Genomic DNA, 24,842 nt, shown 5'->3' with positions numbered 1-24,842 from the left:
ATCAGATAGATAAGCGTTAATATAATTTGCATGACAATGAAAAAAGATTGAAAAAAATTCATTCCTTCTAGTAGCAGTTAATTTTGTTTGATGCTTAATATATTATTGGGGAACTAGTGTATTCTCACATTTAAAACAGATGCAGAAAATGTTGAGTAATCTTAAATACATTATTAAATTATGGGTAATCTTACATACATGCTGATGTCTAGCTGATATATATAAATAGTTTGCCATATATTAGTAAGACGAAAGAAAATGGGAGGAATTAAATATCAATAAGAATGCTTATTTTAGAAAAGCATTTCTTTTATGGGTGTAACCAATGACTGTATACGATACAGGTGCATCGCAATAAATTAGAATGTCGTGGAAAAGTTAATTTATGTAAGTAATTCAACTCAAATAGTGAAACTTGTGTATTGTATAAATTTAAACCAACATGAGCTGTCCCTCTGATGTACTCGTTCCTAATCCTGTCCAATCTTGTCACTCCCAAAGAGAACCTCAACATCTTCAGCTCGGCTACCTCTAGCTCTGACTCCTGTCTCTTCTTCAGTGACACTGTCTCTAAACCATACAGCATAAGACCAACAAAAAAAAAAACATTTTGTGGCACATGTCCATTTTGTGCTACTTTTTTTTCGCACGCGACGTCATCGAACACCCGTGACGCAGTTCCCCTCATTGATCTGAGTGTTCTGAAACGTCTGTTGCATTTTGATATGTCAGCAACACGTGCATTTACATCACTCACACCAGTGACTGCATATCCAGTGTGTGTCCATACAATAATAAAAAGGGAATTTTCACTCCATTAAAGTTATTCAGAATGTGGTTTAGTGAAACAGATCGTGCACAAGTAGCCAGAATACTACTACTACTACTACTACTACTACTACTACTACTAATAATAATAAATAATCATACAATACAATTTTGTACTTAGGAGAGAAATTGTAATATGTTTAGAGACAGGTTAACATTTTACAGCCAGTTGTCTAATTAAACTGACCATTGTTACGTGCTACACATTTCAAAGAGAGATGCATGCATGCGCGCACACACACACACACACACACACACACACACACATTTTTTAAGTAAACCTATACACCTACTTATATTGTTTAGCATTCACTGAGTATGTCAGGTGAACGCACCAACGCCCACAACTGGGAGAATGTATTTTATTTTATTTTTTTTAACTACAAGCAACAAATATTGTAAAAGTATAACTGTAGTCACTCATGTGTTTTGCTAGCGACGTTTCACAAAGGGGACGTAAACGATTCTTGTCTTTCGTAAGATTTCCCATCATTCCCAATCACCGGAAACGGAAACGAGTGTAAAGATAACGGATGGTCTGATGTTAGAGAAAATAGAATCTCCTAATGCCGGAAAAGATCACCATTTTTGAAATACACACCACTATACAGTGTTCTGAAGATTAGTACCATTATCGACGGATCTGAAAAAAAAAAGGTAATCAGTCGGTCGTTGTATTTGTACCGACAGAGAAGCTATAGCTCATGTTGTGCTAACTGTTAGTTATGCTATGCTAACTATGCTAACTGTGCTAGCTGAGTCAGTTAAATACGCAGTTTGAGACCAGAATTTCGAATCTGATCATATTCTCTTTTATTTAGGTTTTACATAAATAGGGTCTAAAAAATTTCTTTAAATCTGTAAAAAGTGCAGTATGTTCTCATTAGGAATTGATCCCTAGCGTTTGCTAGCTATAAAACTGTCGAAAGTGATGAGGCCTCTGAGTCTCTAACTAGCATGTAGCTAATTTCAATGAAAACGGGATTTGGGCAAACAATGGTAACGACCCCTTTATGTTTTAACACTATTTATATTACACTAGTTTGAACCTAACTGACGTTAGTGCCATCGTTATGTTTTTGTGTAACTTCACTTTTCATTTTCTACGTTTTTACCTAAGGTAGCTAATTTACTAGCCGAGCGATTATCATTTGACTTGACTTCTTAGCTAACACTAATAACAATGGCAGTGTTTTTCGATAATCACGTTTACATGGTCGCGCCGTAGATATATAAATATATATATAAAACTATCAGCATTATAATGGATATGCTTATGTTGAATAGTATAAAGCTCTTGTTGGTTGTCTAATTTTGGTTCTTTTCGTAAAAAGCTGTTCGCTAATTAGCTATTTAGCTTGACTGCTACTTTAATTGGATCATCTGTCTGGCTTGACGGTTCAGTTCAGCTTGTGTTGCCTGGTTATGTTAATCTAGTTGTCTTGATTGTTGTTGGCTTCCGTTCACGATGCCATTTTGTTTTTATTTCCTTTGACAGTGTCCATTTTTAAGGCCAGATCATTGTGTGTGTGTATATATATAATATAAATATAACACGTTATAAAGGGATCTGATGGGGTTGCACTCTTAACAAAACAATCTGATGTGGATTCCAAAAATTAAACTTGTATAATGTGCCTAAACTTATATGATCTTTTTTTTAATCTCTGAAAGACAGGGGAGGTAATAGCCTTTCACACGGCACCTAATCCCTGGTTATGATTGTTATAAACCTTGCTTTTATCCCAGAGTTGTCACATTAATGAAAGGGTTAATGAAACACTGATATGAAGTAGTTTTAGCATTAGTCTTTTGTGTTGTTAACCTCACGTTGTGGTGCCAATTGTGTACAACGTTTAAATTTCACATGTTGTATTTCTCTTAACTAAGAATGTTAATCCAGGGCTAGGAATATACAGTGAGAAATTTAAACGTTGTTGAAATTATGAGCAAAGATACCCCAGGTTTCTGTTCACCATAAGTTTACAATGACCCAGAATTAACTATTTCATGTGGGAAATCTCTATTTTTATTTACTGTACATGTGGTGAAATATTTGCAGATCTGTCTCTCCATCCTTCCAGGTGGTGCTGACATATTCTTTCTGGGTTTGACTGCAATGGAGGGCTCAGACAATGCAGAGCAGGGCAGTAGTGAACAGGCCGATTCACAACGCAGGCAACAACAGGACCGTCTTAATAGAGAGGAAGCCTTCTACCAGTTTGTGAACAATCTGAGTGAGGAGGACTACAGGCTGATGAGAGACAACAATCTTTTCGGCACACCAGGTAACTGCTGTTTCTCACTGCATTTTATTTCTGTTTGTAACCTTTTATCCTTAAAGGATTTAAAACAAGTGAGTGTTACTCCATTGCAGTTTGCTCCCTTTAAAGGTATGCGTTTTTTCCATTTTCCCCATTTCCTCCCATAGTGGGTCACCTTAAAATCTTTGCTAGTGAGAGAATGACTAATAATGTGGGCACGTTGGATTCTCTCCCCACAGTGTAGAACCCGGTAGCACACATTAAGGCTGCCGATGTGTGGCACTCATCCTGGATAATTGTAAACTTTAGTGTGCAGAATGATTACTTGTGAGTTTCTTGATTTTTTTAATGTTTATTAGGTTTATGTATGCTATTGCACTTATAAAAGAGTATACCACACAATTTCACGGCACTCTGAAGACGTCCAATTCATTTCTGTCCCAGGACAGTGGAAAGGAATGTTATTTTGGAGCATCCTTTAGCCGAGACCCCTGCCAGGAGATGGCATTGATTGGACAATTCTTGTCCTGGTAAGTCCGGTGGTTTTCTGTAATGTCCTGTTCCTGGTTCACAAGTGTTTTTTGAGCAGCAGTTTTAAATCGAACATACATCATCATCTTATGTTGGAGAAAACAAACACTCATGGTGAAATTCTGCATATTCGATTTGTCTTGACACCTATAACTTCCAAGGGTTTGGCCAATCAATAAGACATGTAGGACTTTTTATACTCGTGTATTGATACTACATGCTTTTTGATCTTGTAAAAGGATCATCAAAAGATCATCCAATCATGTATACCTTGGGAATGCCTTCTTCCCTTGTGAATTTCCTGTGGGTTTTGTCTGACATAATATCTGAAAATTAAAGGCCAGTAGTTTTTTATCTAGAGGTTACGTTTAGATGTGATTTCTTTACAAACTTATATATTTGCAGCAGATAGGAAATCTTTAGAAAACCTTTGAGCCTCATCAGCAACTAGTGATGGCTCAAGTGTTTAAGGCCCTGGGTTGGTGATTGCCAAGATGCACTATTGGACCCTTAACCCTCACTGCACCGGCTGTGCTGTCTCATGGCTGACCCTGCGCGCTGACCACAGTCTCCAAAGTTTTCCAATATATTTATATATCGTCGCTGTCGGGGGGAATCCTCGTATCTCCAAAACCATTATTTTTCAGGAAATTATAAAAACGTATCTTATCTGCAATGCACAGGGTTTAGTCCGCGTTGCAGTGAATTGTCTTGCGCTAAATTAGTGTCCTCAGACGAGCACCAGAACTAGCGGGGGTCAAGATTTTTTTTTTTACCAAGACATTTACCTCAGAAGACGTGTTGATTCGTTGCGACTCTTTTTGAGGAGAAATATGCCGCAAAGCTCTCCCGTGGCGTGAAGAAGAGGTGGACAGTTGAAGTGTCCAATGGAGTTAAGAGATTTGCGCTCCTCATATATATATATATATATATATATATATATATATATATATATATATATATATATATATATATATATATATATATATATATATATATATATATATATATACACACACACACACACACACACACACACACACACACACACACACACCCATGTCTTGTTACTGCATGTCTTTTTCAGCATGCTTCTTGGCAAATTTAAAAATGGCACTTTAAAAATGTATACAGATAACTTAACACAAAATCAGACCTAGACTAGATGCAGCTCTTCTAGGATTGCTCTGTATTTGGCTCATCCATCTGTTCGTCATGCCTGACCAGTTTCACAGTCGCCGCTGATTAAAAGTGTGCTTCATTTTTTTAAGCATTTAAATACATTTTGTCTGACCAGAGTAGCTTACTAGTTTGTTTGGCACAATGTGAGCCAATAATGAAACCAACAGTATTAATGTCTGGTTAAAAGTATTAGTCTTGGGAAAGCAACATGAGAGACAGTTGAGTCTGCCATCACAAACACTGTGTCACTCATAATTTTGAGCATAGCATAACATGTGACCATAAATCACTTGTCCTGCTCATTAATTAAAGTAACTGGGCAGGTAGTCTTCAATACATAGTAATATTGACTTAAAAGTAATACTAATATTAAAATTTAGTAAGTCAATTAAAGTAAAATTGAATAATTGCTCACAATATAATTTTCTTCTCATGACAATTGGACATTTGCTTTTATATTTGTCTTGCAGCTTAACAGCTTATCTTCTGCCATTCTCTTTTACTTCTGTAAACTGAATGTGTACAACAGTCTGTCAAGGCCAATTTAATTATTTGCTCGTGTATTCTTTCACTGTATAGTTGCCTTTGTTACACACTATGCTCCACATTAAAAATAGGCTAGTTGTGATCACAGACTTTCTTTTTATGAAGAGTATTGGGTGTTTAGTTTAGTGATGTCATTGTATGTCAGTAATTTCTAAATAAATAATGGATATTTCTGGTGATTTTCTTAAAAAAAATATTATGCCTGATAAGAAGTCGCTGAATAAAGGGATGCTGACCGACCTTGGAATCTTATGTCTTTCCACAGCCATATAGCCATACAAGCATTACAAAGATGGATCATCATTTTAACATGAAACATATGTTTATTATTTTTTTTCCAGGTGAAATTACTGAGGAGGAGTTGTTGAACCGCCTTCATCAAGCTAGGGATGGCCCCGAACAGCCACACAGTAGCAGCAGCAACAATAGTCCTGAAGTCAGCAGGGGGGAGCCCAGAGGTACGGTTGATTGATTACCCTCTAATTCACAGAAATTATTAGTTAGCAATTGGTCTTTTAAAATGCTTGGACACTCAGATCAAAACATGACTCTAAAATGTTTTTCACCAGTTTCAGAGGCAGAGGGTACAGAAGAAGCATCTAATGGTGACACCCTTCTTGACTGGCTCAACACTGTGCGTCAAACGGGCAACACCACAAGAAGTGGGCACCGGGGCAACCAGTCATGGCGGGCGGTGAGCCGAACCAATCCAAGTAGTGGAGACTTCCGCTTCAGCTTGGAAATAAATATAAATCGCAACATAGCTGAGCAGCAAACACAGACTGAAGCTGATCGGCCAGAAGCAGAGCAAAGCAATGCTAATGCCCCTGTACCTGAACCTGAGACACCCATGGAGGCAGCAGAGGTGGTTGAAGAGCCAGTGGTGGAGGAGATGGCTGTTGTAGTTGAACCAGAGCTTCCTGCACCTAGTAGCCCAGCTGCAACCCGGCCAACAAGCCCACAAAATCAGGTTCCACTTTCTCCAAGTCCCCCTCCAGTAGAGAGGCCAAGTAGAGGCCAGATTAGAGCTCGTAGTCCAAGCCCGGAACAGCGCAGAACTAGGGCGCGAACAGCTAGGAGTCATTTAGCTCTCAGTCTAGACCAGTTAGATGGGCTTCCACAAGCACGCCATGGACTACCCTCTCGAAGTCCTGATCCAGTCCCAGAGGTTCAGGTAGGCAGCAGCTACAGGACCCGACTACATGCTTTTTCTCGGCAGAATATACAGTTAGAAAGCGAAGAAACCGTTGCGACTACAGAGCCCCAACCAGCACCTCAGCCTCCCCAGGAAACTGAAGCATCTTCAGGAGAAGCAGGTGCTTCAGCTCGGCGTCCTCCAACAATAATGCTGGACTTGCAGGTTCGTAGGGTGCGACCGGGCGAGTATCGTGAGAGAGACAGCATTGCCAACCGCACCCGCTCTCGATCACAGACCTCCAATAACACTTTCTTGTATGAAACTGAGCGTGGTGGCTTCCGCAGGACCTTTTCACGTTCAGAGCGAGCAGGTGTGAGGACGTATGTCAGCACTATTCGCATTCCCATCAGGAGGATCTCTGATGCCGGACTTGGTGAGGCCACCTCCATGGCCCTACAATCCATGATCCGGCAGATCATGACTGGCTTTGGTGAACTCAGCTACTTCATGGACTCTGACTCGGACTCCACAGACTCAAGCCGTGGCTCCAATCCCGCGGCAGATCTGGCCGATGCTCTGGGAAATCCAGATGCTGGAAGTCCTTCAACTGAGCCATCACCTGGGGTAGGAGGCTCAAATCCGAGTGGCTCAGAAGCACAGACTGAAGAAAGGGAGGACAGTGGTGCATCTCTCAGAGAGAGCAGGGCGAGGCAACGACCTCCTATCAGTCTAGAGGATTCTGGCTCTTTGCCCTTTCTGCGACTTGCACATTTCTTCTTGCTCAATGATGATGATGATGATCAGCCCAGGGGCCTCACCAAAGAGCAAATCGATAACCTCGCCATGCGCAATTTCGGTGAGAGTGATGCACTCAAGACATGTAGTGTCTGCATTACAGAGTATGCTGAAGGCAACAAGCTTCGTAAACTTCCCTGCTCACATGAGTACCATGTGCATTGTATTGACCGTTGGCTTTCAGAGAATTCAACTTGCCCCATCTGTCGCAGGGCAGTTCTTGTGTCTGCTAACAGAGAGAGCATTGTCTAGACTTTTATCACACTTCATGCTATTCTTTCGCCTTATTATAACATTTGGTACCTTGTAATGAATCACGTCTTACAGACACTCAAACTATGTTAGAGTATCAGAATGACAAGATGTGTAGAGTACATTTACAGAGACACTTCACTTCTGCTTAAATCCAGACTTTTACCTACTGAAGGTTCCAATGAAATAGAAAATGTTATTTATCCAAAATATGTTTGATTACACTGCAACCTTGTGATTAATAATTAAGAACTAATAATTTGTGCTCATATACTAGACTGGGTGCAGTTTAATTAGATGGAAAGCAGGCATTCTGATAGTCGAAAAATATATTTATGTACGATGTATTGCTTTTGGATTCTCTAAAGAATTGTTTTACTCCCATTATAATTGCGATTTGGACACCATTTTTAAGTTCTCAGCAAAAGTTAATATGTAAAATTTTTCCTTCAGTATACATAACTGTAAAAAGGTTTAATGCTATTAAATGATCTATAAGTGAGTTTTCAGTTTGGCCAACAAGAACCTTTTACTTCAGCTAAGAACTGTTTCCTTAAACATTAATTAAGCCGGTCTAATATTTTGCCATTGGAAGGTCTTGAAAATTTATTTTAGCTTTAATTTAGTGTGTCTGGAATATCTTTTTTTTTTTTTTTGTTTTTTTTTGTTTTTTTGTTTTTCTTTTTGGGTTTGTTTAAGAAGGAGTGTTCATGAGTATTGTTGTGTGACAAATTGTTCAAATGTGACTTTCAAGCCCTATATTGCCGTCATACTGTATTTACTCTCAAGGCTTTTCAATGGATGCCCAAGATCAAATCATCACACTTTATATTTCAGACTAAAAAACTTGCCAACTTATCACAGATGCTAGTGCAATATTTACAAAACGAAGAATCTGATCTGTATAAATGTCAAGATTCAAGTTCAAATCGAAGAGATATCTCCTGGAAACATTTCTCTACGTCTTCTGTGTATTGCAATAGCACTACTCTGTTGTGCCGAACTGAAACACTGAAGATTATTTCTTTATCTTATACAATAATAGGTTTTTAATGTATTTGGTAAATAAAGTTTCTGGTTGAAGAGTACGAGTGAAGAATAAGTAAAGACAGACGAAAACAATCGAAGTTGTCTTAGTCCTGTATCCTCTGACTGGTCACAGCAGGATTTCATTTTTATTTTTTTTGCACTCTTGGCATGCAGCATCAGTTGTTCTTTATTGCAGCCCAGATATAGTTCAGAATGTTTTAAAAATGCAAGTTGCATTTTACTCAACAGGGTGGCATGTTTATTTTTTTATTTTTATTTTTTTTTTTGTTAGTATGTGTAGGCTTTCAGTAAAAAATATTTTGTTTGTAAAAATATGGCTAACCCACTAATTTTAGGTCTCCGGTTATGTTGACCACATTAAAAATGAAAATCACCATATATCAGTGCATTTTGCTAATTGAACCCAGAGTGCTTCGAAGTTTGGGCACTTTCCTGAGACTGGTGGTGACATTTAATAAATTTCATTGTGGGATCCCTAGGACTTTTTATGAAATTATTTCTAGTTCTGCACATTGTTAGTATTTTCTCATGTTCTTTTACCTTATGTTCAGTTTGCTCTATTATTAACCTGAATGAGTCATGGTATGAGCTTCTGAACTTCAAGAAACAATGTGCGTAGGTGTGCATTTCTATCTTAAATTAAGCAAGCAAATAAGTTTTATAGGCTTTAACCAATAATAGATGTTCCTAAAGTTGTTTTGTGGGGGTCTGGGCTTAACATTGGCTGTTGTATTCATTTCTTATTTCTTTTGGTTGAAAGTTTTGTACACCTGTTCTCTCCACAAGTTTTTTCTGCATTTTAGACACGCTTACAACTAGTAAATATGGGTTCCTATAGTCACTTTTTGTGTGTGTATAAAATATCTACTGTGAAAAAAAACAAAGGTCTAATTATTTATCTATAATGTGAAACAAAAAAAAACTGCACTATCCTATTTTATTATGAGTAAATTTGGGTAGTTATGTATGAGTGAGAGCTTTGGTTAAAAAAAAAAGCTCTCCTTTTTTTCATTGGCTTAGAGAGAATAAGATGTGGATTGTATTTTTAAACCTGCATTCTGACTAAAGATCAGACACTTAATGTTTAACTTTTTCAGTAAACCATTTCAGACCCTGTGGCTATTACAATGGACATCATGTGCATTTATTTATTTTTGTGTATTATTTGGTTAAACAAAAACTTCACCACCTGGAGCTTTAAATGTTGTATTAGAAGCCAACACAGTCCTTTCCATTTTAAAGATCATTTTCTTTAGATGCAATCGTGCATGACTCAAAACAGTAAGTCTATTGATAAGTCTTTTTTTAAAGCCATAGAAAACATTTATGGCCATTTACTCATTCATTATGTGTTCGTTATAATATAATAAATAGTCTTTGGTTAATTACAACCCAGTATTAACCATACTATAAATGTATAGACAGGATTAAAAAAAAGGCAGTTCAGTACGCATGCTAAATATCCCGCTGCAAATATTTGCATCCCATTCAATACTGGGTGTAAACTAAGCTGAAAATATACTGTTTTCATACTACACAGATGAGTTAATTGCTTGAGTTAACCGACAGTGTGGTACATGTACTACAATTTCCAATAATAAATACACACATTTTACTTGTTTTTTGCAATAGGCTGATTTCCAGTCTATTTTTTTTAGTGGGGCCAGAACTAAATGGCCAATAAGTCTGGTATCTCTCAAACTGCAATGTGCCACAGCTTTCTATGATGCTCCCTGCTTTTCCAACACATCACTGAAGAGGGCGGTACTAATTTCTTAGCTGACAGTCACTAAGACTTTGAGTAATAATAAAACAGTAATGAGTTTGACTGTGTGATGTGTTTGGTGCCTACCTGGTTTCAGCATTTTTATTTTAATATATTTTTATTTAGATATTTTTTAACATTCATTCTTAATTCACATCTATTTTATCTTTTCTTTCATTCGATTTTAGGGGGTTGTTAAGCAGTTTTATAATGCATAGTCTTATTGGCTTAGACATGAGGCAAAATAATTTCCACTCCTTCCAATGAGAGTCACCGCTGCACTTTGCCTTTTATGGATGTTTTGTGTTTGTTTTACTCAAAGATTAATGAACAAGGCACTGTGATGTGGATCAGCTGGGAAACAAGTTAGTTCTTGGTATCACCTGTTAAAACGGCTATAAACTGTCATTCCTTAACCAGCCTTTTTCTCTATTAAAGAAACAGCCTTTTCTTTGATTGTTTAAAAGCTCTTACCATTGAGACTTCTTACAAAAATGATAAATGATCATATCATAGAGTTTATATTTGCTCATAGAAATCTGTTTATGTGCCACAAAAGGTCAGATATACATTGTCACTAAAGATGGTATCACATAATAGAGTGGATGCATGAATATTAATTGATATGTGATTTGCCTTGCAGCTGGTGCTACTGTTAACTCTGCAGTTATAGAAAGATATAGGTTATAGATTTTTGTACAAAATGCATACTTTAGTTAGATAGATAGATTGATATATAAATTAATAGATAGATAGATAGATTTATATATAAATTAATAGATAGATTGATTGATTAATAATCAGATAGATAGATAGATAGATAGATAGAATTAGATAAATTAAGTTTTTTTTTTCTCACAAATTTGTTTTAAAGTTTGTAGGGTAAGAATGGATAAAAATCTAGCCATGGGGGTCACAGTCCAGTGACTTCTGTGCCAGTCCCAAGCCCGGATAAATAGAGAGGGTTGCGTCAGGAAGGGCATCCGGCGTAAAACATTGCCAAATCTAACCATGCAAATTGTCACTACGAATTTCATACCAGATCGGTCGAGGCCTGGGTTAACAACGACCGCCATCTGCGCCGTTGACCTACAGGGCGCCGGTGGAAATTGGGCTACTGTTGGTCGAAGAAGTAGAGGAGGGAGGAGAGTGCACAGACAGAGAGAGAAGAGGAAAGGTAAGAGTGTAGGACTGAGAATAGGAACTCTGAATGTTGGTACTATGACAGGGAAAGGTAGAGAGCTGGCTGATATGATGGAGAGAAGGAAGGTGGGTATACTGTGTGTACAGGAGACCAAGTGGAAGGGTAGCAAGGCTCGTAGTATAGGAGCAGGATTCAAGCTGTTTTATTATGGTGTGGATAGTAAGAGAAATTGGGTAGGTGTGGTCCTGGAGGAGTTTGTGAGGAATGTTCTGGAGGTGAAGAGAGTGTCAGACAGGGTGATGAGTCTGAAGTTAGAGATTGAAGGGGTGATGTTGAATGTTGTTAGTGGTTATGCCCCGCAGGTAGGTTGTGAGTTAGAGGAGAAAGAGAGATTCTGGTGTGAATTCGATGAGGTGATGGAGAGTATTCCCAAGGGTGAGAGAGTGGTGATAGGAGCGGGTTTTAATGGACATGTTGGTGAGGGGAACACAGGTGATGAGGAGGTGATGGGCAAGTTTGGAGTTAAGGAAAGGAATCTTGAAGGACAGATGGTAGTGGACTTTGCTAAGAGGATGGACATGGCTGTGGTTAACACTTATTTTCAGAAGAGGGAGGAACATAAAGTGACTAACAAGAGTGGAGGTAGGAGAACACAGGTAGACTACATCCTTTGTAGAAGAGGCAATCTGACAGAGATTAGTGACTGTAAAGTGGTAGTGGGAGAGAGTGTAGCCAGACAGCATAGGATGGTGGTGTGTAGGATGACTCTGATCTGTAAGAGGAAGAGGTCAAAGATAGAGAAGAAAACTAAGTGGTGGAAGCTGAAAAAGGAGGAATGTTGTGAGGAATTTAGACAGAAGTTGAGGCAGGCTCTGGGTGGTCAGGTAGTGCTGCCAGATGACTGGGAAACTACAGCAGAAGTGATCAGGGAGACAGGGAGAAAGGTGCTGGGTGTGTCATCTGGAAGGAGGAAAGACGATAAGGAGACTTGGTGGTGGAATGAGGAAGTTCAGGATAGTATCCAGAGGAAGAGATTAGCCAAGAAGAAGTGGGATATGGACAGGACTACAAGGAGTTACAGCGCAGAGTGAAGAGGGAGGTGTCTAAGGCCAAGCAGAAGGCATATGACGAGTTGTACACTAGGTTAGACACTAGAGAAGGAGAGGACTTGTACAGGTTAGCTAGACAGAGGGATCGAGATGGAAGGGTGCTCACAAGTGAGGAGAGTGTACAGAGGAGATGGAAGGAATACTTTGAGGAGCTGATGAATGAGGAAAATGAGAGGGAAAAGAGAGTAGAAGGGGTGAACTCTGTGGAACAGGAAGTAGATAAGATTAGAAAGGATGAAGTCAGGAAGGCTTTGAAGAGGATGAAAAGTGGAAGGGCAGTTGGTCCTGACGACATCCCGGTAGAGGTCTGGAAGTGTCTAGGAGAGGCAGCAGTGGAATTTTTAACTAGTTTGTTCAACAGGGTTTTAGAAAGTGAGAGGATGCCTGAGGAATGGAGGAGTGTGTTAGTGCCGATATTTAAGAATAAGGGTGACGTGCAGAGTTGCAGCAACTATAGGGGGATAAAGTTGATGAGCCATACAATGAAGCTGTGGGAAAGAGTAGTGGAAGCTAGGTTAAGGAAGGTGGTGGAAATTTGTGAGCAGCAGTATGGCTTCATGCCCAGAAAGAGCACAACAGATGCAATTTTTGCTCTGAGAATGTTGATGGAGAAGCATTGGGATGGTCCGAGGGAGTTGCACTGTGTGTTTGTAGACTTAGAGAAAGCGTATGACAGGGTGCCAAGAGAAGAGCTGTGGTACTGTATGAGGAAGTCAGGAGTAGCAGAGAAGTATGTTAGAGTGGTGCAGGACATGCATGAGAGGAGCAGGACAGTGGTGAGGTGTGCTGTAGGTCAGACAGAGGAGTTCACAGTGGCAGTGGGACTGCATCGGGGATCGGCTCTGAGCCCCTTCCTGTTTGCTATAGTGATGGACCAGTTGTCAGAGGAGGTGAGACAGGAGTCTCCTTGGACGATGATGTTTGCAGATGACATTGTGTCCTGTAGTGAGAGCAGGGAGCAGGTGGAGGAAAACCTGGAGAGGTGGAGGTTTGCGCTGGAGAGAAGAGGAATGAAAGTCAGTCGTAGTAAGACTGAGTACATGTATGTGAATGAAAGGGAGGGAAGTGGAACAGTAAGGTTACAGGGTGAAGAGGTGAAGAAAGTACAGGAGTTTAAGTACTTGGGGTCAACAGTCCAGAGTAATGGAGAGAGTGGGAAAGAAGTAAAGTGCAGGCAGGTTGGAGTGGGTGGAGAAAGGTGTCAGGAGTTCTGGGTGATAGGAAAATATCAGCAAGAATCAAGGGGAAGGTGTACAGGACAGTGGTGAGACCGGCCATGCTGTATGGTTTAGAGACAGTGTCACTGAAGAAGAGACAGGAGTCAGAGCTAGAGGTAGCCGAACTGAAGATGTTGAGGTTCTCTTTGGGAGTGACAAGATTGGACAGGATTAGGAACGAGTACATCAGAGGGACAGCTCATGTTGGACGTTTGGGGGACAAAGTTAGGGAGGCCAGATTAACATGGTTTGGACATGTTCAGAGGAGGGAGAGTGAGTATATTGGTAGGAGAATGTTGGACACGGAGCTGCCAGGCAGGAGGCAAAGAGGAAGGCCAAAGAGGAGGTATATGGATGTAATTAATGAGGATTTGAAGCTAGTGGGTGCAAGTGTTGAGGATGGAGAAGATAGGGATAGGTGGAGAGAGATGATTCGCTGTGGCGACCCCTGAAGGGAAAAGCCGAAAGAAGAAGAAGAGGGTAAGAATGGATAAAAAACTAATTTCATATGATATACATTACATCTTTAAATTGTCCGTGGTGTGTGATTATTCCCGGCTGTCAGCGTCCCTGCGTTGGACAAACAGTTCAGAAAACGGAAGGATGGATATATTAGTCATTTATGTAGTGAGGTTCTTATACCGTTATTACGGTAAGCCGTACTTCACGAGGTCATCCAGCCTGTTGAAGCTCAAACATCTCAGTCACTGTTGTCATGGCTTTAAGAATCTCCGGCTTTCTCCGTCAGAGAATCTACACGGTAACTTAATTCTATAGAGACTTCTGGAAGCTTCCTGACTTCATTAATTTATTAGAAACTTAATTTAACACTTCGGTACCTTAACAGAGCATAAAGTAAAATCTGAAGACTTTACATTATTGGATGTGTTACAACTTACATGTTTATATCGATTGTGTCAGAATTACATTAGTAAATATTTGTACTTTATTAATCCTGATATTTACACTAGTACACCTATTTACACTGTAGGCGAGTTTCCTTGTACCGTAAATACGTCTATAAGACGCTACGCGAAATTTAGAACAGAAAAGTAACACACGTGATTGCTTTCTTCTGACTAAAATTGCATAAAGTTTATTGTGACTGTTAGTATCACGTATTTATTTTCTCTAATGTCTTCTAAAGTCGGCTGTGTTGGGTGGAGCAGTCCGAGCTCGTCTGAAAAGCTCCTGTCCGGTTCAGATCAGCCATCTTGATCATCTCGTGCTGACGGTTCGGGATGTGAAAAGAAGCACGGATTTCTATTCCTCAGTCTTGGGAATGGGTGTAGTTACATTTAAGGTAGACCTAAAACACGTGTATCACCATGACAACGCATGCATCAGTGGCCTCTCTTCTGGTGGTGATAAGAATCACCACACGGTGGCAGCATTGTACAAATAACCACCTTCCACTTAAATTAAGCAGTGGATGAGTTTTCAAAAGAAAGCTTAGACACTTAAAAGGAAATGTTTACTTGCTAATAACTGATTATTCATGCATTTTCCCTGCATTGTATTAGTTAAAGGCTTGTGCACTTATAATACCATTTATTAAATACCAACATCATATAAATGATTAGAGCACTAATACAATAATATATAGAATTTTTTGTTGCCTTATGTTATTCCCTATACTGTGAAGTGCAAAAATGTTGTTACGTGTTCGTCAGTTTTATCCCACATACATTTTTACTCTACGCTACGCCTTAGGGAAACCGTAAAGCATTGAGCTTTGGAAAGCAGAAATTCAACCTACATGAGGCTGGGAAAGAGTTTGAGCCAAAAGCCAATAATCCTGTGCCAGGCTCAGCAGATCTTTGTCTCATCACGAAGACCCCACTAGAAAAAGTCACTTCCCATTTGAAGGTGCATCTAATTCACAACAATCCTGTCTTTCAGATAAAAATATTATGCAGTATTGATTTCTGTTTTTTATAAATGATTTACTAAAATAAAAATTCCCCATAACCACTAACAGGAATGTGGTGTAAAGATCGAGGAAGGACCAGTGGAGAGGACAGGGGGGGTCGGCCCCATCAAGTCTTTGTATTTCCGAGACCCTGACCACAACCTGATAGAAGTTTCCAACTATAGCAACTAAGACTTGTAAAACAGCAGGCAAATTGTGGAGGAATCTGCCATTTGTCTGTTACTCGAGTGATTGTAACACCTGGACCAAAATAAACAATAGAATTGTGAAAATACAAAACTGTAAAACTTAGAATATTTTACTGTAAATATAGAAGATATAGACATATATATATGTTTTTGAAAATTTATGTTCTGGAAATATCATTACATTTGACTACGTAATTGTACAGCAACTGTTTAAAATATTGACAGCAATCTGAGGTCTTCAACTACAACTGATCCAAAAACTTTTATTTACCTATTTAACCTTGTGTCACTATTTTGAGCTGTGAATCAACCTTTTTCATGTAAAACACATAAAGTCAGTGTATAAAGTGTTTTTCTTTAGCTTCAGTACTGAGAGTCACTATTTTAGATTCAGTATGAAACTGGTTGTAGGAAATAATTTTCCAGTTCATTCATCCAGTGTTTGATAAAACTGGAAAAGGAATATTTTGGACTATTTAAGGCTTCCTCTTGGGGGCACTGTGGCTTGGTGGTTCCCTGTACATCGGTGGTTTCCTCTTGGTACTCTGGTTTCCTCCCCCAGCCCAAAGACATGCGTTGTTGGATGATTGGCATCTCTAACAGGGATAGACTTCAGTTATTTAGTATAAGCAGTGTACAGAATGGATGGAAGAATTTAGTACCCTCTATTGTTAGTTTAATGGATTTCATTTAACTCACATCACACAGATGACTTTGTTAAATGTTTATTTATCAGAATTAAACAGCAGCCCTTCTGACTACCATTATAAGCAAAAGGTCGAGAGGATATGGGAGTCACACAAAGAAAGGAAATCTATTTCAACCTCATGGGGGAGCTTTTTGTTTCTTAAAAGCCTAATTATTTTTATATTATTTAATACACCTTTACGTATTTCTAATGGCAAAAGTCATATACGGCTTTATGTGCATTTAAATGGCTCTTGTCTTTCTTGTCAAGTTTTTTTTTTATCATTTGTATTTATTTATTTATTTATTTTATTTTATTTTATTTATTTATTTACAGTAGCTAGCTAAATAACTTATTGCTAGCTAAATAGCTAGCAATAAAGCAGACTGAGTAAATCACATGGAAAATGTAGAAGCAGACTCTGGTTCAATCAACTTTACATTCTTTATCTACTGCAAACAAAACATTACATATACAGACATACATTTATTTTAATTAAAGTTATCAGTAGGAAATGAGACATGGGTTTTTAATCTGATGAAATTGGATAAAATTTAAAAGTCACTAATAAGAGGTGACAATATTGATTTACTTGATCTTATTTTAGAAGTAAATAATTGTGAAAGTAAATAACATGTGTGACTGACTGATGCCATACTACATTAATCAGAAAAAAATGCTCCTTTATACCTATGATCTGACTAAATGACAATTGGTATTTCCAACTGTAATACAGCCAGTTGATGTTAATTAATTATCTTCATTAACAGAACTTTATCTCATTACTTAAACATACCTTTTCATAATTGGTGGTGTTTTAGGGAGGCAAAGTAGATGCTTCACTTCATGATCTTATTTTAGAAGTAAATAATTGCTTTTAATTATGCTTATTAAATCAATCAAAACTGTTTAGGTGTGTGTTAAATTTGAATATTGTTTTCGTTCATCATCGTCAAGGTGTTCAGTGTAAACTCCAAATGGTGTCAGTAACCATATCTATTACAGTCATGTGTGTTTCTGTGTGCGTGTGTGTTTCTGCGTGGAAGAGGCTCCAGGGTTTGTGCTCTGGCTCTGTGGTATGTGCTCAAACAGCGTTTTTTCCAGGATGCTGAGTTCCATGGTGTGGTCTCATGCCTCACATTTTCATGCTATTACAGTACATCTCGAAACTGTTACAATAACTGCTTACACAATAGCTTCCTGGTTCTTTGTGTATTCTGCACGATGCCTGATGTTTATCCATTATATCACCTTTACCCTCTCACTATACCTTGTAGCTTGTTTTCCTTGTACCAGACACATAATGTTATAAAGTTATTATATTTCCATTCTATATCAACCCCAGTCTTAGCATTACAGGTTTCTTTTCACACATTTCACAATGTTTTGTTTAAGATTTTTAATGTTCACATTGTAGGGGAATCTGAGCACTGAAGCAGGACACCAAGCAAAAAGAATAATTTTTCCAAAAGGAGTTGGCATCAATATTTCTATTGGAAACACAGTCACAGTCATTTTGGGAGAAAAACCTTAATAAAATGAGATTTTCTTGATTGTTACTTACCTTTATTAATAGGTTTTAATTAGATTATTTTATATATTGTCATATTATCACTACTATTATCAACTGAACTGCTAGACTGTTGGCATTGAGAAATAAATATTGTAATAAGTATGCTATTTTCATGGCCAATATATGCCAAAACATGACCATCACACTCATATGTTGGCCTTCTCCAAACTGTTTTGTACAAAAGATACACAATATTCTAGATTATTTGTAGGATGTAACATTAAGGGAACTAAAGGAGGCAAAACATGTTCCAGCATAACAATGCCCCATGCACAAAGGCTATTATTAATGAAAGAGGTCAAACTGAGGTCACAGGTCAAAAACCGTGGCGATTGGCCACTTGGTGGCGCTATGACAGAAAAATCACTAAAAACACCTCTAACTATGCGAGCGTTTGTCCGATTGACTTCAAACGTGGTGTGCAGTGTCTTTGTCCAAGGTGCCTTGAGTGTATGTAAGGACATTGGTGTGTCTCAAAAAACATGGCCGCCATCGGCCAATGAAGTTTGAGCACCAATTAGACAAGGTTAATGGAGACCTATCGGAATGAAACTCGGTGGGCATGTTTGACACGTGGTCCTAGAGGTCTGTAAGAAATTTGAAAGAAATCGGCCACTAGTTGGCACTAAAGAGTTTTACACCACTGTAATCACGTAGTGCTTAATAAATACACACAATATTGATATCATTTGATAAGTCTCCACATGATGAACAACTTTGCCTCTTGGACCAATGCTGTCAATCAAATTGTTCATTAATTATTCTTGATCAAGTGAAAAACATACTTTTGCGAACTAGTCCTAGGTTTTTCGCCTGATCTAGACCAATCCAGTGCAGTAATATTCTCTGGATTCTTATTGTCAATAATAAAAAAAGTCGAACTTTATCCTTTGGCTTGCCATTAAAGGATTATTTATGGAATGGGCGTGGCAAAAAATAATTCAAAGTCTATAACTCATGAACGAAAAGTCTAATTTATACGACCCTCATTGAGCACATGTGACATATGACCTTTAACAATCATGCCAAGTTCTATCTTGATCGGACGATAGGTGGCGCTGTAATTGGCAAAAAGCTGCACACCATGTATTTTCAATGGACTGCGTTGGCTGTAAATGGGCTTTTCCATTACTGATGTAACTGCATATAGGTTACAAATAATGGAGTGAGTAATGTGTGTTAATTGAGTAATGTGACATAAATGAGTAGTGTGATGCAAGTGAGCAGTGTGACGCAAGTGAGCAGTGTGATGCAAGTGTGCTGTGTGAGGCAAGTGAGCTGTGTGAGGATAAGAGAGAACAGCACAGAGAACATTTTCTCAATGAAGAGTGTGACAATGAAGAGTCATATCTGCAGGTTTTACAGCTGATTTACTACAACTGACTGGCTTTTAAAAACCTGAAATAAATATCAGAGACCAAAGCAAGTTACACTTTTGTCATTTTAATGTTTCCACTGAAACATAATTCTAACATATATGAACATATTCATAATATTTCTTTTCAATGAAATAATTCATAATAATAAGAGAATAGTCTATTTTAAATATAAGGGCTGTTTCTGTCTAAGAAGTTATCTGAAGTTCTTTAATTATTATTATTATTATTATTATTCCGCCCTAGAAACGATCGTGCAGCCCAAACCGTAAGGCCGAGAGAGCTCAAACTTGGTCAGATTGTAGTACTGGTCCCAGTTACTCAGGGCCAAGGACTCAGCGAAATCGGCCAATCTGGGGCGCTTCAGCGCCCCTCAACGCGTTTGTGCCCATAACTCCTAAACCGTACTGTATGTCCAAATCTCAAGTGCTTTATATCATTGAAATCCTTGGCTCATGACTTAAAAAACGTATATCTCCGATTTCATTTCCTCCCTGAAAATTTTTTCGCTATAGCGCATTTTGTCCGAAACCTACTTTTGCGAACTAGTCCTAGGTTTTTCGCCTGATTGAGACCAATCCAGTGCAGTAATATTCTCTGGAGTCTCAATGTCAATAATTATCGAAAAAAAGTCGAAATTTTGATTCAGGGTCCTTAAGGGGCCCCAAAACGTTTGGACTGTGAGGAGCCAGTTTTACTAAAATGTCAATAACTCAAGAACTAAATGAGCTATCAACACCAAACCTGGGACACATGTGAAAGAGGTCAAGCTGAGGTCACAGTTCAAAAACCGTGGCGATTGGCCACTGGGTGGCGCTATAACAGAAAAATCACTAAAAACAGCCCTTTTTAAAAAAGCCCTCTAGCGCCACCAACAGTCCAAAAACCCAATTTTGTGCTGACTCGTAAGGCAAAGTCTCAGAATCAGAATCAGAATCAGATTCAGAAAGGTCTTTATTGCCAAGTATGTTTTCACATACGAGGAACACACACACACTTACACACACATTTACACACACATTTACACACACTCACTCACACTCGCACACTCACATACTCACTCGCACACTCAGTGAATGTGATAACTGAATAAAAGGCAAAACAGAGACGTTTTGCTTCGCACGAGGATTGTAGACTCACCGATATGACTTTGTTTATTTTAGGGAAAACTGGACAGGTGAGTACTTCGCATGACATATATTGTGCAACACGTTGGTAAGCTTTTCTGTATAGAGACACTAGGTTAGGAGCGGGTGCCACCCTCTGTAACTTGCGGGTCACTTTGTGTATGTGAAAATCCTTTAAGGCCTTAAACTCCCTAAAGGCCTTAAACACTTGAACCCGGGAAATGCTGCTTGCAGCTTTAATTATTATTATTCTTCTTCTTATTATTATTAGGGTTCAAGCGCGAAGCGCTGGAACACTATTGTATTTGCTCAGATTTTTATTATTATTATTATTATTATTATTATTATTTCACTTTATGATCTATTTTAGAAGTAAATAATTGCTTTTAATTATGCTTATTAAATCAATCAAAACTGTTTAGAGCTTTAATTGGTGTGTGTTAAATTTGAATATTGTTTTCGTTCATCATCGTCAAGGTGTTCAGTGTAAACTCCAAATGGTGTCAGTAACCATATCTATTACAGTCATGTGTGTTTCTGTGTGCGTGTGTGTTTCTGTGTGGAAGAGGCTGCAGGGTTTGTGCTCTGGCTCTGTGGTATGTGCTCAAACAGCGGTTTTTCCAGGATGCTGAGTTCCATGATGTGGTCTCATGCCTCACATTTTCATGCTATTACAGTACGTCTCGAAACTGTTACAATAACTGCTTACACAATAGCTTCCTGGTTCTTTGTGTATTCTACACATGCATGATGTCATGCCTGATGTTTATCCATTATATCACCTTTACCCTCTCACTATACCTTGTAGCTTGTTTTCCTTGTACCAGACACATAATGTTATAAAGTTATTATATTTCCATTCTATATCAACCCCAGTCTTAGCATTACAGGTTTCTTTTCACACATTTCACAATGTTTTGTTTAAGATTTTTAATGTTCACATTGTAGGGGAATCTGAGCACTGAAGCAGGACACCAAGCAAAAAGAATAATTTTTCCAAAAGGAGTTGGCATCAATATTTCTATTGGAAATACTGTCAATATTTTGGGAGAAAAACGTTAATAAAATGAGATTTTCTTGATTGTTACTTACCTTTATTAATAGGTTTTAATTAGATTATTTTATATATTGTCATATTATCACTACTATTATCAACTGAACTGCTAGACTGTTGGCATTGAGAAATAAATATTGTAATAAGTATGCTATTTTCATGGCCAATATATGCCAAGACATGACCATCACACTCATATGTTGGCCTTCTCCAAACTGTTTTGTACAAAAGATACACAATATTCTAGATTATTTGTAGGATGTAACATTAAGGGAACTAAAGGAGGCAAAACATGTTCCAGCATAACAATGCCCCATGCACAAAGGCTATTATTAGGGTTCAAGCGCGAAGCGCTGGAAACCTATTGTATTCGGTAGGATTTTTATTATTATTATTATTATTATTATTATTATTATTCCGCCCTACAAACGATTGTGCAGCCCAAACCGTAAGGCCTAGAGAGCTCAAACTTGGTCAGATGGTAGTACTGGTCACAGTTACTCAGGCCCAAGGACTCAGTGAAATCGGCCAGTTGGGGGCCCCAAAATGTTCAGACTGGGAGGAACCAGTTTTACTAAAATGGTAATAACTCAAGAACTAAATGAGCTATCAACACCAAACTTGGGACGCATATGAAAGAGGTCAAACTGAGGTCACAGGTCAAAAACCGTGGCGATTGGCCACTTGGTGGCGCTATGACAGAAAAATCACTAAAAACACCTCTAACTATGCGAGCGTTTGTCCGATTGACTTCAAACGTGGTGTGCAGTGTCTTTGTCCAAGGTGCCTTGAGTGTATGTAAGGACATTGGTGTGTCTCAAAAAACATGGCCGCCATCGGCCAATGAAGTTTGAGCACCAATTAGACAAGGTTAATGGAGACCTATCGGAATGAAACTCGGTGGGCATGTTTGACACGTGGTCCTAGAGGTCTGTAAGAAATTTGAAAGAAATCGGCCACTAGTTGGCACTAAAGAGTTTTACACCACTGTAATCACGTAGTGCTTAATAAATACACACAATATTGATATCATTTGATAAGTCTCCACATGATGAACAACTTTGCCTCTTGGACCAATGCTGTCAATCAAATTGTTCATTAATTATTCTTGATCAAGTGAAAAACATACTTTTGCGAACTAGTCCTAGGTTTTTCGCCTGATCTAGACCAATCCAGTGCAGTAATATTCTCTGGATTCTTATTGTCAATAATAAAAAAAGTCGAACTTTATCCTTTGGCTTGCCATTAAAGGATTATTTATGGAATTGGCGTGGCAAAAAATAATTCAAAGTCTATAACTCATGAACGAAAAGTCTAATTTATACGACCCTCATTGAGCACATGTGACATATGACCTTTAACAATCATGCCAAGTTCTATCTTGATCGGACGATAGGTGGCGCTGTAATTGGCAAAAAGCTGCACACCATGTATTTTCAATGGACTGCGTTGGCTGTAAATGGGCTTTTCCATTACTGATGTAACTGCATATAGGTTACAAATAATGGAGTGAGTAATGTGTGTTAATTGAGTAATGTGACATAAATGAGTAGTGTGATGCAAGTGAGCAGTGTGATGCAAGTGAGCAGTGTGATGCAAGTGTGCTGTGTGAGGCAAGTGAGCTGTGTGAGGCAAGTGAGCTGTGTGATGCAAGTAAGCTGTGTGATGCCAGTGAGCTGTGCGATGCCAGTGAGCTATACCATGAAAGTGTGCACTGTGATGAAACTGAGCAGTGTTATATAAGTAACCTGTGTAATGAAAGTGAGCTGTGTGATGCAAGTTAGCTGTGTAATGTAAATGAGCAGTGTAATACAAGTGACCTGTATAATATAAGTGAATAATGTGATGTGCACTATAATTGTTGAAAAGATATATAAACCATATACTTCCAATGGATTGCATTAGCTATAAATGGTCTTTTTCATAATTGATCTAGATGCGTAAAGTCTAGAAAACATCAAATCTGTTTCCACTTGTCTTTAAAAGCCTGAAAGGCCCTAAAGTCTTGAAAGGCCCTAAAGTCTTGAAAGGCCCTAAAGTCTTGAAAGGCTTTAAAGTTTTGAAAATCCTTTAAGGTCTTAAACTCCCTAAAGGCCTTAAACGCTTGAACCCCGGGAAATGCTGCTTTCAGCTTTAATTATTATTATTATTATTATTATTCCGCCCTAGAAACGATCGTGCAGCCCAAACCGTAAGGCCGAGAGAGCTCAAACTTGGTCAGATTGTAGTACTGGTCCCAGTTACTCAGGGCCAAGGACTCAGCGAAATCGGCCAATCTGGGGCGCTTCAGCGCCCCTCAACGCGTTTGTGCCCATAACTCCTAAACCGTACCGTATGTCCAAATCTCAAGTGCTTTATATCATTGAAATCCTTGGCTCATGACTTAAAAAACGTATATCTCCGATTTCATTTCCTCCCTGAAAATTTTTTCGCTATAGCGCATTTTGTCCGAAACCTACTTTTGCGAACTAGTCCTAGGTTTTTCGCCTGATTGAGACCAATCCAGTGCAGTAATATTCTCTGGAGTCTCAATGTCAATAATTATCGAAAAAAAGTCGAAATTTTGATTCAGGGTCCTTAAGGGGCCCCAAAACGTTTGGACTGTGAGGAGCCAGTTTTACTAAAATGTCAATAACTCAAGAACTAAATGAGCTATCAACACCAAACCTGGGACACATGTGAAAGAGGTCAAGCTGAGGTCACAGTTCAAAAACCGTGGCGATTGGCCACTGGGTGGCGCTATAACAGAAAAATCACTAAAAACAGCCCTTTTTAAAAAAGCCCTCTAGCGCCACCAACAGTCCAAAAACCCAATTTTGTGCTGACTCGTAAGGCAAAGTCTCAGAATCAGAATCAGAATCAGATTCAGAAAGGTCTTTATTGCCAAGTATGTTTTCACATACGAGGAACACACACACTTACACACACATTTACACACACATTTACACACACTCACTCACACTCGCACACTCACATACTCACTCGCACACTCAGTGAATGTGATAACTGAATAAAAGGCAAAACAGAGACGTTTTGCTTCGCACGAGGATTGTAGACTCACCGATATGACTGTTTATTTTAG

The 24,842-nt window shown here is 38.6% G+C and overlaps 2 protein-coding genes across 2 annotated transcripts; both read left to right on the top strand.

Annotated features, from left to right (window-relative positions):
• The first annotated feature begins 1,301 nt into the window (after nt 1-1,301).
• rlim (ring finger protein, LIM domain interacting) lies at nt 1,302-8,658 on the top strand. Its single transcript, XM_060884918.1, has 4 exons — nt 1,302-1,483; nt 2,912-3,116; nt 5,693-5,809; nt 5,921-8,658. The coding sequence occupies exons 2-4, from the start codon at nt 2,948-2,950 to the stop codon at nt 7,534-7,536; spliced, it is 1,902 nt and encodes a 633-aa protein (XP_060740901.1). The 5' UTR covers nt 1,302-1,483; nt 2,912-2,947; the 3' UTR covers nt 7,537-8,658.
• Nucleotides 8,659-14,426: 5,768 nt separating this feature from the next.
• On the top strand, nt 14,427-16,877 carry glod5 (glyoxalase domain containing 5). The gene is made up of 4 exons (XM_060885008.1): nt 14,427-14,581; nt 14,969-15,124; nt 15,535-15,690; nt 15,803-16,877. The coding sequence occupies exons 1-4, from the start codon at nt 14,537-14,539 to the stop codon at nt 15,923-15,925; spliced, it is 480 nt and encodes a 159-aa protein (XP_060740991.1). The 5' UTR covers nt 14,427-14,536; the 3' UTR covers nt 15,926-16,877.
• Nucleotides 16,878-24,842: the final 7,965 nt, after the last annotated feature.

Source organism: Tachysurus vachellii, chromosome 13 (genome assembly GCF_030014155.1).
Source record: "Tachysurus vachellii isolate PV-2020 chromosome 13, HZAU_Pvac_v1, whole genome shotgun sequence".
Lineage (NCBI taxonomy): Eukaryota > Metazoa > Chordata > Actinopteri > Siluriformes > Bagridae > Tachysurus > Tachysurus vachellii.
Note: the sequence above shows the minus strand (reverse complement) of the source record. Positions and strands in the feature narration are given on the sequence as shown.

Coding starts and splice junctions, on each gene's coding strand:
- rlim (XM_060884918.1), top strand. CDS start 2,948: ATGGAGGGCTCAGACAATGCAGAGCAGGGCAGTAGTGAACAGGCCGAT. Junction 3,117..5,692: donor CAATCTTTTCGGCACACCAG/GTAACTGCTGTT, acceptor TTTTTTTTCCAG/GTGAAATTACTGAGGAGGAG. Junction 5,810..5,920: donor CAGCAGGGGGGAGCCCAGAG/GTACGGTTGATT, acceptor GTTTTTCACCAG/TTTCAGAGGCAGAGGGTACA.
- glod5 (XM_060885008.1), top strand. CDS start 14,537: ATGGCTTTAAGAATCTCCGGCTTTCTCCGTCAGAGAATCTACACG. Junction 14,582..14,968: donor TCCGTCAGAGAATCTACACG/GTAACTTAATTC, acceptor TGTCTTCTAAAG/TCGGCTGTGTTGGGTGGAGC. Junction 15,691..15,802: donor AAGTCACTTCCCATTTGAAG/GTGCATCTAATT, acceptor AACCACTAACAG/GAATGTGGTGTAAAGATCGA.